This window comes from Hyperolius riggenbachi, chromosome 1, assembly GCF_040937935.1.
Source record: "Hyperolius riggenbachi isolate aHypRig1 chromosome 1, aHypRig1.pri, whole genome shotgun sequence".
Taxonomy (NCBI): Eukaryota; Metazoa; Chordata; class Amphibia; order Anura; family Hyperoliidae; genus Hyperolius; species Hyperolius riggenbachi.
The window spans coordinates 558,504,925-558,520,278 of record NC_090646.1 but is presented as its reverse complement, the minus strand read 5'-3'; the positions used below and the strand labels follow the sequence as shown (position 1 = coordinate 558,520,278).

At 45.2% G+C, this 15,354-nt stretch overlaps 1 protein-coding gene across 8 annotated transcripts in view; it reads left to right on the top strand.

The window, feature by feature from the left end:
- Positions 1-11,065: 11,065 nt before the first annotated feature.
- The window catches only part of PAM (peptidylglycine alpha-amidating monooxygenase), a 265,286-nt gene continuing 260,997 nt past the window's right edge, over positions 11,066-15,354 (top strand). For 5 of the 8 annotated variants that reach the window (XM_068247473.1, XM_068247472.1, XM_068247471.1 and 2 more), the window contains exons 1-2: positions 11,066-11,134; positions 13,680-14,164. In XM_068247473.1, the coding sequence (XP_068103574.1) occupies positions 14,073-14,164 (92 nt within the window). In that variant the 5' untranslated portion in view covers positions 11,066-11,134; positions 13,680-14,072. Of the gene's footprint in view, positions 11,178-11,331; positions 11,419-12,837; positions 12,860-13,679; positions 14,165-15,354 lie in introns of those variants that run through there. The other 3 variants (XM_068247467.1, XM_068247468.1, XM_068247469.1) reach the window with 3 other exon arrangements.

Below are 15,354 nucleotides of genomic sequence, written 5' to 3'. Positions count from 1 at the left end.
CCCCAGCTGTTTTCCAGGACTTTGTCAATGATGTATTCAGGGATGTATTGGGTACATTTGTGGTAGTTTACCTAGATGATATTTTAATTTATTCTAATACTTTGTCTGAGCATCGGAGCCATGTCAGATTTGTATTACAGGAACTGAGAGAGAATTTGTTGTTCGCTAAATTCGAAAAATGTCTCTTTGAGGTTCCTTTCTTGGGTTATGTCATTTCAGACACAGGGTTATCTATGAATGAGAAGAAACTGTCAGCAGTTTTGGACTGGTAACCACCCAAAGGCCTCAAGGTTATTCAACGGTTCATAGGCTTTGCCAATTACTATCGTAGACTTATTAAGAATTTTTCTCCCATGGTTGCCCCCCTAACTGATTTAACTAAGAAGGATGCAGATCCTGTCAATTGGTCCTCGCAGGCTTGTAAGGCTTTTTCTGATCTCAAAACAGCCTTCTGTTTTGCTCCTATCCTCACTCACCCTGATGTAAATTTACCTTTCATCGTTGAGGTTGATGCCTCTGAGATGGGTGTGGGAGCCATTCTCTCGCAGTTTTCTGGCCGTCCTGAGCGGTTGCATCCATGTGCCTTCTTCTCCAAGAAATTCTCTCCAGCGGAGCGCATTTACGATATAGGGAACCGAGAACTTTTGGCTGTTAAGATGGCTTTCGAGGAGTGGAGGCACTGGTTGGAGGGGGCAATTCACCCGATTACAGTTTACACAGATCACAAAAACCTGGAATATATTGAGGGGGCTAAAAGGCTTAATCCGAGGCAGGCACGGTGGACACTGTTTTTTTCCCGATTCAATTTTGTGATCACGTACAAACCTGGGTCCAAGAGTGTAAAGGCTGATGCCTTAGCCAGAACCTTTGAACCCGAAATACCTCAGGTTGTAACTCCTAAAATGATTGTACCCTCACATTGTGTTCTTCCAGCCACCCACACTCAAGAATTTCCTGCCCTGTATGATTCTCTGCAGTCTTTTCAACAAGACAGTCCTCCTGGAAAGCCTCCTAACGTAAATTACGTACCTTTGCATCTTCGTCTCCAAATACTTCAAGTATTTCATGAGTCCAAACTGGCAGTGCAATGGCATCCTGGGGAGACCAAGACCTTGGAACTCCTATCTCATCATGTATGGTGGCCTTCTATAAACAAAGACTGTAAAGCTTTTGTGGCAGCCTGTGCCACTTGTGCCAGAAATAAGGTATCTCTGGTTGCTCCCCGAGGTCACCTTAGGCCGTTACCTATTCCATCTAGACTTTGGTCTCATCTATCGATGGATTTTGTGGTGGACTTGCCCTCCTCTGGGGGTAAAAATGTAATTTGGGTCATCAGTGAGTGTTTCAGCAAAATGGCACATTTTGTACCCTTCTCTGGTCTGCCCTCAGCTTAAAGAGAACCCGAGGTGGCCTTGTATTACGTTAGTGGGGCACAGAGGCTGGTTGGGCACACTAACACCAGCCTCTGTTGCCCCATCGTGTGTCTCAAAGACCCCCCTGCTCGCCGCTATACTCCCCGCAGTGCTGGCGACACGCAGCGCGTCGCCAGCACAATGTTTACTCTAGCGCTGTCTGTCAGCGCCGCTCCCACGCCTCCTCCGCATCGCCGCTACCCGCCCTCGTCCCTTCCCTCCAATCAGCGGGAGGGAAGGGACTAGGGCGGGTAGCGGCGATGCGGGGGAGGCGGCGGAGCGGCGCTGACAGACAGCGCTAGAGTAAACATTGTGCTGGCGACGCGCTGCGTGTCGCCAGCACTGCGGGGGTATAGTGGCGAGCAGGGGGGTCTTTGAGACACACGATGGGGCAACAGAGGCTGGTGTTAGTGTGACCAACCAGCCTCTGTGCCCCACTTACGTAATACAAGGCCACCTCGGGTTCTCTTTAAGAACTGGCCAAGTTGTTTATAACTCATGTGTTCTGCTTACATGGAATTCCAGAATTCCAGAAAACATAGTGTCAGACCGGGGGGTCCAGTTTGTCTCTCTCTTCTGGCGTGCTTTTAGTACTCTCTTGGGTATTAACCTGTCTTTTTCTTCTGGATTTCAACCTGAAACCAATGGACAAACAGAAAAGACTAATCAATCATTAGAGCAGTACCTCCGTTGTTTTGTATCAGATTGTCAGGAATCATGTTTAGACTTCTTACCCTTTGCTGAATTCGCCTTCAACAACCTTCCTAGTTCATCTACTAAGTTGTATCCTTTCTGGATTGTTACTGGTCAAAATCCTAAATTCACTTTCTTTCCATCCTCTCCGTCTCCTTTTCCGGCTTTGGAGGATTGGAGTACTCATATCCAGCAAATTTGGCCTCAGGTTCAGCAAAATCTACAGAATACTGTTTCCCGTCAAAAATTCTATGCCGATGCGTGACGTTCACCTGCATTTAAAGTTTCTCCTGGAGATCTTGTGTGGGTTTCCACCCGTAAAATTAATGACGTCGTGTATCGGGTGACATTACCTCAGTCCATCAAAGGAGTCAATTCTTTCCACGTCTCTCTTTTAAAAACTGCTGCTAATATAATTTCATCTTCGGTTCCTCCACCTCCTGTCGAGGTGGATGGAGAGCCCGAATATGAAATAGAGAGAATTCTTGACACTAGGAAAGTTATCTGGTATGGTCTCTGGAGGCTGTTCTGATAGTGTGGAGCAGCTGGAGGAAGCTTCCTCTTCCTCTTTAATCAAACGCATCCCCGGATCCCCTGTAGACATGAATGAGCATGATGGCATCCCCGGCTCCCCTGTAGATGTGGGTCGGCATATTGTTTCTGGCAGGACGCACACAGCTCAGAGCTGCCTTTATAGGCTGATGAGATGTGTCTGATGGGGTGTCAGTTGTGATGTCATCAGCTGACACCTTTTTGCAGGTGCTGTCAATTCTGGGGGCTGGGCTTTTACTTTGCCTCCAGGGTACTTAAGGCCAGAGTATTCACTTGCTCGTTGGCCTTGATACTAATCAGTTCACTGGTTCTTGGCCTTAGTTAGTGAGAAATTGAGAACTACATTTCATATATTGCGCATCAGAGCGATATATATGTACTCTAGTCAGTAAGTCTTATTATTTTGTAGTATTATATATTTGTAATATTATCATATCGTAATATTGTATATTATCTGTGTACCTTTTGCCTGCCTCTTGACCTCGCTCTTGCCTAGCCCTTCTGTACCACTGCCATCTGATATAAGTGTATGACTCGGCCTGTCCCTGACTTTGCTACTGTTTGATCCTTCCAGTACGACTGACATCTGACATATGTGTATGACCCTGCCTGTTAATTGACTACGATTTTGCCTAACTCTATTGTACTTCACTCATCTGCTCTTGTGAATGACTTTGGCCTGACCCTGGCCACGCCTTTCTCACTAGAACTAAGATTTACACTAGTTCCGCTAGATCTCTTCAGGTATCAGCATGATAATCCAGAATGTTATGTAAAAATATATAAACTTAAACCCTTTTATACATGATTATATTAATAGTTAGGAACATATTAAACATTCTGCAAAAATTTATAAAGAGAGATCCATTGCAATTTTAAATATGTCACTATAATTTTTCAGATAATATTGGATCTATCTTGATTATGGGAGAAACGGTCACTGTATACTAAATAATAGCCAGTGATCCAATTAAAATAAGCTATCCATAGAGCAGGGAATTTATATCACATCATCGATTAATTCACTGTGGGCTATAATTAATAAGAACATAATCGAAATGCCCCTAGTGTCAAATATTCGTATAACAAGTTAATGATAGATGAGCTTGGAGCGCCATCTCTGGTCACAAGAATCAATGCAGGTGAATTTTCAAGTTACACCCCTGCTTCTGAAAAGGCATCTCTAAAAACTCCCCTTATGCTGCTGATTGGTTCCCAATAAGCCTGAAGGCAGGTATGAAAAGATTGTGAGGGGGTATATAAGAAGGGTGCAGGAAGGGCAGGGGATCATCAGATCATCACAGGTCATCATAAGGAATCCATACCATCTGAGTGATCATCACAGCTGCCACGGTCAAAGGAACACACCCTAGACGCCATCTTGGTAACTATTAAAACGTTTATTTTAGTTATATTGCTTATCGCAAGCGCAGCATATCTGAACATATGATGTATTAATTGAGTTTCATTATTTGATAGTTTATATCCACCCAAAAAGGGGTGAATTTCTCCAATGTTGCAAATTGGACAAATTCATTGTAAATATTTATGCTTACCATATGTTCATTGATAGCTGGCTGTTAGGTTGCATAACTCATTTCTGGAAGTAAGCGCTAGATACAGTATTTCAAACTATCTACCTTAAGCATTGGCGTTTCAAATATCATATTCAGGCCACGCCTAGCGAAGTTTATGATGAGTTTATGATGACTCATTAGATATCTTATTCCAAAAATATATATTGTTACCCTCTTGCTCTGTATAGTAATATAGACCAGCATATGTTAAAATGCTGAGAGATGGTATTACTGCTAGATAATTAATTGCATACTGATTTTACTTGTGGGACAACGCCCAGTTGTTATATCCAATGAGTCATCCTAAATCTGTTATAGTTAAATGGGATAGCTGGCATCCACCATTTTGTTTTTGATCCACCATTTTGTTTTTGATATCCACCATCTTGTTGTTGGGCAAAAAGACTGTTATTAGGTCTGCCATCTTGTCTCCACAAGTCCTGTGGTAAACTGTATGATTGACACACCCAGTTCAGTTTATGGATGGTGATGATTCATGGTATGTGCTCTGTAGTCTTTGTATTGGATTTGCTGCACAATAGTATCTGATTAAAAATAGACAGTGCAGTTGTTAGTATACACCTCAGTGGGAGTGTCTGAATACTCTGGGAGGAGGGCAGCTAATGAATACACAATGAGCAAGAGAAAGGGGGGGGGGGAAACAAGAGTCAGGGAGGATGTGATGTCAGCATTAGCGTGGCAAGATGGCCACTGCCTAGAATAGGATTTTCTGCTTTTACTTTATAAAATTCATAGGAATCATTATGTGGATAGCATAATACATCTGTTATATAAGTAGAAGTAGTATTTATCTACATATATATGTGTTTTTTATTTCTAGGTTAGCAATTCAAATCTAAAGCCCAGAAAAAGGGCCTAGGTCTTCAGAATGTCATTTCCATTCAAATTGTTTGTAAAGTCTTCGGGGCAGGTCCTAGACTTTTTGCTGCCTGAGGCAAACTTGTGAAGATGCGTCCCCCCCCCCTTCCCGATTTGGAATTACTGCACAGCACCCGACAATTGAGCAGCATCTCTCTTGCCTCCCCCCTTTCCCTCCTCACTCACTGTCAGACTCCTCACACAGAATAACAAGCTGCTTTTTCCCAATGATGCCTCTTCACCTCGCTCTCTCCTTTTGCTTCTTCTCCTACTTTGACTGCATGCTGCCAGTGTAAATACAGTTCAAATATGCTGCCCCTGTAATCTCTACGCCTGATGCAAATGTTTCACCTTGCTTCATGAGAGAACCGGCCCTGAGTGTCTTCCATCTCAGTAACTATACTGTATATTAAGACTAGGAGTTGGCCCTCATTGTTCCATCTGATGAGCCAGATCCCATGGTTACCTCATTTTTTGCCGGTGGCAAGTCACTCCTTTTTTCCATGCTGATACTTATTTGTTCTTCATCATCTGACACTGGCACAGGCACTTTTTTGTGACATACTGTTTACCTAAGTAATACTGTAGTTTGGTAAATATTTGTTCAAGACTTCAAACGATTTTTCTAAAGGGACACTTAAATGATAATAACTTAGACATAATTGGAGACATAATTGGACGTGTGTTAAAGTTTCAAATATGTTCCTATAGATGGATTGAAAATGTATGCACAGTATGGTACATCCACAAAACAGCCATATTTGCTTATATCTTATTACACATGCAAGCTGTCTGTGCTTTACTGTGAATCAATTGCTTGGATCAACTCAGGCTTATGATTTTACTTATGGTGACTGACAACAACAGATGCTGTAATGTGGATGGAGTGATCAGTCACCAGAACTGTAACTACAAGTCTCTGATGCAGAAAATGGTTCTGCCCCTTTACCATTCTGCTTCCCATCATCATCATCTTGTGACTTAGCTAAGCCCCTCTTCCCCAATCTCCTACATTTAAAGAGGAACTTCAGTGAAAATAATGTAGTAAAAAAAGTGCTTAATTTTTTACCATAATTATGTATAAATGATTTAGTCAGTGTTTGCTCATTGTAAAATCTTTCCTCTCCCCGATTTACATTCTGACATTTATTACATGGTGACATTTTTACTGTGGGCAGGTTATGTAGCTGCTCCTAGCTGTTTTGGCTGTTAGAGACAGCTGTAAACAGCCATTTCCTGTCAGTGAACATTGTTACATTGTGGCAGTTTGCCCAGAGTACCGCGGTACTCAGAGCTTCTTGTGGGAGGGGTTTCAGCACAAAATCAGTCACACAGCGCCCCCTGATGGTCTGTTTGTGAAAATCATTATATTTCTCATGTAAAAGGGGGTATCAGCTACTGATTGGGATAAAGTTCAATTCTAGGTTGGAGTTTCTCTTTAAACACAATCCTCAAATAAAAAGATACAGGAGCTCAATAATTAACATTAAAGCAATCATGAGGGGTCAGTAAAATATAAAAGTTAAATAACGACCTCATTAGTGGGATGCCTCGGAGAGAGATAGTGATGGGCTCACGAATAGTTACGAGCGGATCGTTCAGAAACAGCCTTATCAGTCAGCAGACAGACTGTACACACACACCACTGTCGGGAGAACGACTGCTCAGCAGGAGGGTTTGACGGACCCCTCGTTCTCTGTAGTAGTGCGTGTGTACGCACCTTTAGAGCGGAGCTGTGTGCATGGGAGACCCAGAATTACCCAGAATTCCGTTGGCTTCTATGCATCCTAGACGTCTTGCACGTGGCCTATGGGTCGCGTTGCAAGACTCAATACCGCGCACTTCCTCTTTCAAGCCTGAAGAAGGAAGTGCAGTAGTGAGTCTTGCAACGCATCCCATAGGATGCGTGCAAGACGTTTGGGACGCATAGAAGACAATGGACTTATGGGTAAGTAACCCCTTCTCTCCCAGTCGCACAGCTGAAGCAATTAAGCCTCATTTGAATCACAAATTCGAGTAGGTAACTACTCGTAACCAGGGTTGCTCTCCACGGTTAAAACACGAGTAACCAGGGTGGTTACTCGTGTTTCAAATAAGCTCTAATTGCCGCAGCTGAGCAGCTAGGTGCGGCAGGGCTAATTACCCACAATGCCACTCTCCGCCCAGCGTTTCAGAGGTGCAAGCGTCCGAATGGATGCGTTGAAAGCCTAGGGAGCACTTCCTCATTGCTCCATAGCAAGGCTTGCAATGCACGCATCCTATGGGGCGCGTTGCAAGACTCACTACCGCACTTCCTTCTTCCGGCTTGAAGGAGAAGGTGCGCGGTATTGAGTCTTGCAACGCGCCCCAAAGGTCACGTGCAAGACATTTAGGACGCATAGAAGCCAACGGAATTCTGGGTAATTAACCCCCCTGTCTCCCATGCACACAGCGGAGGCAATTAAGCCTCATTTGAATCACGATTTCGAGTAGGTAACTACTCGTGAGCCCATCCCTATTCCCGGATCGTTCTCCAGCACATTAATCCAGCTCTGGGTCTCTCTAAAGCTGCGTACACACGCACTACTATAGAGAACGACGGGTCCGTCAGACCTACCCGCTGGGCGGTCGTTCCAGCGACAGTAGTGCGAGTGTACAGTCTGTCTGCAGACTGATAAGGCTGTTTCTGAACGATCTGCTGTACACACGCACTACTGTCGGAAGAACGCCCGCCCAGCGGGAGGGTCTGACGGACCCGTCGTTCTCTATAGTAGTGCGTGTGTACACACCTTCAGGCCCCATTTACACTTGCAAAATGCTAGCGATTTTGCTAGCGTTTTGCTATGTTGATTTTTGGCGATTCATGCCAAAAATCGCCATTCACACTTGGGGAGATTTTCTGCTATTGCGATTAGCGTTTCTGTAGCACTAAACGCGATCGCCGGAAAATGGTGCAGGATACAAATTTTTTTTGAGCGATTTGCGTTAATCGCAGGTGATTAACGCAAATCGCCCAAGTGAGAACGGGCCCATAGGTGTAAACGGGGCCTCAACTTATTTAACTTGAGGGTTGAATATGCTTCTTCTGGCCAGGAACATGGCAGTGAATGAGTGCATCTACTCTGTGCATGCGCAAGTAAGGTCTACACATTTCCACATGCCCTGAGCGGATGAGCTTGTTCATGACCACAATCCCAGCCAGAAGGTGAAGAGGGACCCAGTACTGGAGGAGTGGGCTACAGAAGGATCCGTGGACTCCCCACTACTGAAGTAAGTCTAAGGTTGCATTTTTGGATGCATCAGGAAAAAATGTTGAAGTTACTTACCTAAGTACAGCAAGATCCCTGGTATCTGGCACAGGCAGGGATAGCCTGATGCCGGATACATGTGCTTGCCGGTTCTTGAGCAACAGGGGCGGTGTTAGGATCCTAAGAGATCTGGGGCCCTTTTGGGCACTCCAGCTGGAAAATGGGTGTGACCATGCACCAAAAATGTGGGTGTGGTCATGGGTGGAGCCAAATTTACATGAACTTAACAGCAGTCTAAGTAGGCCTGCCCAGCAAAATCTTGAATTAAGCCCAGTCTCGATAAAAAAAAAAGCAGCATATTACATAAATAGGCACTGTCACTTAAACATAACTAGGCAGAGTTACCTGGCTTGTGCGTTGGCTGGTCTGGCTTTCTGCTGGGCAGGCTGGCCTGATGCCAGCTTGTATGCCAGTCCCCCGTAGCATTCACTGACCTTCTAGTGGACCCCATCCCATGCTCCCAGGGGCCTCCCATTGAGGTACCATAACTCCCAGCATGCCCCATAGAAGAATCATAGCTCTCTGCATGCCCCCATAAAGGCATCACAGCAGCCAGCATGGCACCACAGCACCCAGTATGCCCTAGATTGTTGCACCACAGCTCCCAGCATGCCCGCCATTGAGGCACTACAGCTGACTCTGCCTGGGGGACATCCAGAGCACCCCAGAATAGATGCGGGCCTGTGCCACTGATCTTTGGGGCTAGCAACGCCCCTGGTGTTGAGCAACCGGCAAAGAAGCACATAGCTTCCCCCTGTGCGGATGTGATTGGCTCACAGTGATCACGGGGTCAGAAGCCAATGAAATCGGCTTCTGACCGGCTCACAGAGCATTGCCATCATAGCGACGGCAAAGCGAGGAGTCTGTGTTGAGGGAGAGATTGGAAGGAGCGGCGGATCCATGCGGCGCGCGGTAATAAAATCTATGCCCTGTCAGAAATAAGCAGCCACAAACAGGGCGTAGATTTCAATTACCGTGGTCCAGGAAGTGGTTAATCAATTGGCTAGTAGTGCACACTTGAATGTGTTTTCCCCATGCAGGAGAAAACTGACAGCAGTGAGGCACTGCACGCATTTTCTCTGACAATTACATTCGCTTCTTTGATAAAACGTGCATATTATCACACATATAGACACACATGGGCCCATATGCAATTCACTTTTTTCTTCTGAGTTTTCTCCTAGGTGATATTTTCAAACTTGTTCATAAAATGCCTTTTAAGCCATCAACAAGCAAAGAAATGCTCAAAATTATTTTGATAGTAAATTTTCACCTATGTTTTGGTACTTTTTCCATTGCAAAGTGCTAAAAGGATTTTAAATCAAAGATAACAAATTATCTCCTGGGCGAAAACTCAGGAGAAATAGTGAACTGCATATGGCTCATGGTGAGAAAACCGACAGAGGAGCATGTTCCCAGCCTCCTATTACACTAAGGCCTAGTGCACACCAGAGCGGTTCTGCTGCGGTTTGCGATCCGCTTGCGGGTGCGGATCGCTAGGGTAATGTATTTCAATGGGCTGGTGCACACCAGAGCGGGAGGCGTTTTGCAGAAACGCATACTCCCGGGCTGCTGCAGATTTTGGATTGCGGATGCGTTTCTGCCTCAATGTTAAGTATAGGAAAAACGCAAACCGCTCTGAAAAACGGCACTTCAGAGCGGTTTGCCAGGCGTTTTTTGTTACAGTAGCTGTTCAGTAACAGCTTTACTGTAACAATACATGAAATCTACTACACCAAAAACGCTTCACAAAACCGCAAAACGCTAGCTTAAACGCTACAGAAAAAGAAGAAAAAGCGTTTCAAAATCTGCTAGCATTTTGCGGATCTGCTAGCGGTTTTTGGTGTGCACCAGGCCTAACTCTGTCCATCTCTGAACTGGCTCTGCAGACTCCTCCAACATCACTACAGTACACAGCACTTGGGGAGGGAGTGAGGAGGCTGGGGGCAAGGTGCTGTAAACAAAACCCCACTGAACACTGAATAGGGACTGTTTACAAATCTTTGGGCTGGTTCACATGGACATCCGCCCGGCTTCCGGCGGCGTGGCGTTCGGGCTTTCAGTGGCTTCCCGTCACATTCGCCGTTTTTTGTCCCCATACGGAGACACTAGATGCGGCGGTTAACTCAAACAACGGGGAAAATTGGGATCGGAACGCTGTGTTTGCACAAGCGCAGGTAAAAGCCTGGTACACATTCACTTGAATGGGAGCGATTAACTGCGAGTCCCGGACACCAGTGCAAAACGCCCACCAAGCATCCGTGTGAACCAGCACTTTGTCTACAAAACTTTGTATGATTCCTCATCAGCAGCTAGGGAGATGCAGTCATTAGAACAAATGTGCACAGAGCAGAAAGCTTATTCTCTCTGCACTCTTAGTTTTTATCCTCTCAGAACAGGTAAAATAAACCTTTTTTTTCCCCAAGACTGCCAGAAATAGGCGACTGTCTGTAGTGCTTGTGAATTGAAATGCCTCTGCAACACATTAAAACAACGCCTATACAGTTCAGCTTCTTGCATCACAGCTATTAAAAAATCTGCATCGCGTGTTAGCAACATTCTACCAATTTCTTTTTTTTACTTTGCTTTCACGCGCCATTGAATAAAGTTTACGCCGTTTGAACTTTTTTTTCTGAAATCCGCAAGTGCTTCTGGGAGTTGTAGTCTCTCGTCCCCGCTCGGTTTCCTTGTGTGTTATGCACGTAGACTGGAACCGCAGCGAGCAGAGAATCAGGTCAGGCGTGGGCAGCAGCCCGAGTCGGTGGCGGCTGGGGAAGGTGAGGGAGGGGGCTCCGGGCTGCGCAGGAGGAAGGGGCAGGAGATGAGGGCAGGGTGTGGGCAGCTGGCAGGGAGTTGCTCTCTGCTGTCCTGCCTGTGATTGGAATAAAAAGTTCCAGTGATCAGCGCTGCCTGCTAGTGAGTGTCACATTGCAGCACAGCGACACGAGCATTAGGCTGTCATTCCTTGTCTCATTATCCCACCTGTCATCTGGAGGGCTTGGCATTCTTTGCTAATGGGTGGGTGTGCTGCCTGATCACCCCTGCCCTCGGTCTGGGCACTGTACACTTATTTAGCAGCGGAACACTTCCCTGCAATTCTGCCTGTGTACATCTGTATTAACAGTTCTTTGCCTGTGTTGGAATCTGAGCAATTGGTGGTTTGTGTTTGGGATCTGTTGACTTTGTAGAGTGGGTGAGGGAAATGGACTACTATGCTCTGTGACTGTCCATCCTCTCTCAGCTTCTGCTCTGCTTCTCTTCTGCCAGCAATCACTCTGGTCCTGTCACAGGTCCCTCAGCTTCTGCTTCTCCTGCCAGGGATCTCTTTGGTTCTGTCACAGGTCCCTTAGCTTCTGCTTCTCCTGCCAGGGATCACTCTGGTCTTGTCACAGGTCACCCAGCTTCTGCTTCTCCTGCCAGGGATCTCTTTGGTTCTGTCACAGGTCTCTCAGCTTCTGCTTCTTCTCTTCCTGCCAGCGATCACTCTGGTCCTGTCACAGGTCCTCAGCTTTTCCTGCCAGGGATCACTCTGGTCCTGTCACAGGTCCTCAGCTTCTGTTTCTTATCTTGCTGCCAGGTATCACTCTGTTCTTGTTATAGGTCCCTCAGCTTCTGCTTCTCCTGCAAGGGATCTCTCTGGTTCTGTCACAGGTCCCTTAGCTTCTGCTTCTCCTGCCAGGGATCACTCTGGTCTTGTCACAGGTCACCCAGCTTCTGCTTCTCCTGCCAGGGATCTCTCTGGTTCTGTCACAGGTCCCTCAGCTTCTGCTTCTTCTCTTCCTGCCAGCGATCACTCTGGTCTAGTCACAGGTCCTCAGCTTCTGCTTCTCCTTCCAGGGATTACTCTGGTCCTGTCACAGGTCCCTCAGCCTCTGTTTCTTCTCTTCCTGCCAGGGATCACTCTGGTCTAGTCACAGGTCCCTCGGCTACTTATCCTTCTCTTTCTGCCAGCTATCACTCTGGTCTAGTCACAGGTCCCTTGCCTTCTGTTTCTTCTCTTCTTGCCAGCTATCACTCTGGTCTAGTCACAAGTCCCTCAGCTACTGATCCTTCTCTTCCTGCCAGGGATCACTCTGGTCTAGTCACAGGTCCTCAGCTTCTTATTCTCTTCTTGTCAAGCATCACTCTGGCACCTCAGCTTTAGATTTTTCTCTTCCTTCCTGGGGTTAATCAGGCCCCTCGGCTTCTGTTTCTTCTCTTCCTGCCAGGGATCACTCTGGTCCTGTCACAGGTCCTTCTGCTTCTCATCCATGCCAGGTATCACCCTGGTCTAGTCACAGGTCCCCTCTACTTCTTCTCTTCCTGCCAGTGATCATTTTGATCTAGTTACAGGTCCATTTTAAATTGTAACAAAATAACAGTGGAGGTTTGTGGTCTATCACCAGGTCCACCCATTCCTATTTCCAGTTCTTATTTGCGCAGAAGGAGTAAGGAGGGGGTATGAAAACTAGGGAGATAGGTGAGTGCTTTGTGCTTGGGCAATAGGTATCATTACAGATTTTTGTTATTCTGGACCTTAACTTTGCAAGATCCTCCCACCTCTTCTATCTTGGCATATGTGCGTGTTGTGCATGCTGTTCTTTTTTGTGTTCCGTGTGTTAAAACAGCTGCTACTGGTGAATTTCTGCTACTCTTTTTATAGCTTTTCTTTTTAGATTCTTGGCTAATTTTGGATAATCATTAGATGTCAGTTCTGGTCTCTGCTGTAATATACTCTTCTTTTTGTGTGTGTGTATGTGGTTATATACTAAACCAGCTGTTATCCATGCATTTCTTTTACCCTTCTATATTTTCTTATTAGATTGCTAGCAGTTTTGGCTAGGATGTAATTCCAGCTCCTTCATATTCCCATTCTAACCTCTGTATGTAGTGGTTTTCAACAAAACTGCTAAACATGCCTCTGTGTATTTTACTTTGTTATTTTGTACTTGGGCTGCAAGCTTTTCTAGTCTTGATTATTCTGTGTTATCAACATAGCTTGAGCCACCATTCTAGGTAGAAATGCTTATGACAGTCTTTACGATAAGTCCATTTATTAGGCTTGGCTCTTGGTTCCCGTAGAGGAGATTTGCAGTGAGACGTGCGTTCTATCATGTTATCATCAACGCTGGCTGTAGCCTGGACTGTGTGAGCGAAAGGAGATAGCAGCATGTAGTTTGTTAATGGGGCTGGGCTTAGGGTTCTCAAAGAACAAATGTATTGAGAAACATGAGCGGGGATTTGCTGAGGACTAATGGTGTAATATGTTAGTCATCCATTATGTGCCCCTCTCTTAACAGGCTCTCAATGAAGACTGATGCTGTTCTGTGCGTGATGTCACTCAAAGGTTTGTGTCATTGTGGGTGATCGAAGGAGCAGCAGGGTGCTAGCCCCTGCTGAAGACCATCATTCAACTTCTGTGTCACGTTAGCGGCACTTGTTAAGAGCACAGACTCCTATGGAACTGCAACAACAGTCGTAAGGAATATTTCTGGATAATCGGGAGACAACTGTATCGTCTGGCTCATCGCTGGTTTCTCTATCCCGCCAAGACGGATGAGTTGTCCCTGGCTGTAGGAGACCTGGAGGGCTTGCACTAATGGAGTAGTGGAATTGATACAGCTTCCTAATTACCAGGATTACAACACTGCCTTTCCTTTGCTCCTTCACAAGAGCAGGACAGTGGGGTGGACATGGCGAGTTTCATTAGCAGTTCCATTCTATTATTTCTAATTTTACAAAACAGCTGCTACTGCTTCAGGAGCCCTCTGTCTGTCTTTAAAAGGTGGGTAACGCCAATATTTAAGATCTTTATTGTTTATGATGATATTCTTTGTAGTGTTTCATTGCAGGCATAGTATGTACAAATCATGAATTGTATTAGCAAATCGCTCCATATGTATTCATTCTTTTTCTTTTGCTTATGGTTTTAGGTGATGTCTAGTAGCTCCAGCAGGTATAGATCACTTGCTTTGAGATGGATTACTTGTTTGAAAGTACACATGTATAAGCTGATGACTTGAGTCATCCAATACCTGATCATGTGCCAGATGGTTAGAAAGTGCACTCAGTGACAACATTGTGTCACGTTTTAAGTCAATTGTTTCCGATAAGAGAGTCAGTACCTTTTTGGTGGATTATGGTGTTTACAATTTTTACCGGCTGTGTCTTTCAATTGGCCAATGTGTTTCGAGGATATATTCACTGATTATCACACACTGCTCTTCAGTACTCATTGTATTGGGCATAACATCATTTTAAAGGGAATCTAAAGCAAGGCTTCCATATTTATTTCCTTTTAAGCAATACCAGTTGCCTGGCAGCCCTGCTGACCTCTTTGGCTGAAGTAGCGTCTGAATCACACACCTGAAACAAGCATGCAGCTAATCCACTTACACTTCAGTCAGAGCACCTGATCTGTATGCTTGTTCAGGGTCTAAAAGCAGGCATGGGCAAACTTGGCCCTCCAGCTGTTAAGGAACTACAAATCCCACAATGCATTTGCCTTTGAGTCATGACTGTGGCGGTCAGACTCCTGCAATGCATTGTGGGACTTGTAGTTCCTCAACAGCTGGAGGGCCAAGTTTGCACATGCCTGGACTAGTCCATCTCCTCACAGAGGATTCTCATTATTTTTTTTTATTCTTTACAAAAGCACTCTGTGGAAAGGCTCTATGTAAAGATGCCATCTGGCCTTCCTACTTGCGTGGGTGCTTTTTTTGGCAGTTGGACTCAGTAACTGCCAATCAGCAAATGCTTTTCGAAAATAAATAAAACCCAGAGAATCCCCCATGAGAAGATGGACTAGTCCAAAACCTGTCAGATTTGTACTGCCTACTGTAAATGACAGGATCATAGGAGAAAATACATTTATGGTGCAATTTACTCTGGAATTAATGTACATTTTTTACATATGCATTTTACATATTACATTTTTTCCTGATAGTAGTCAAGACAAGACAAGACAAATAACAT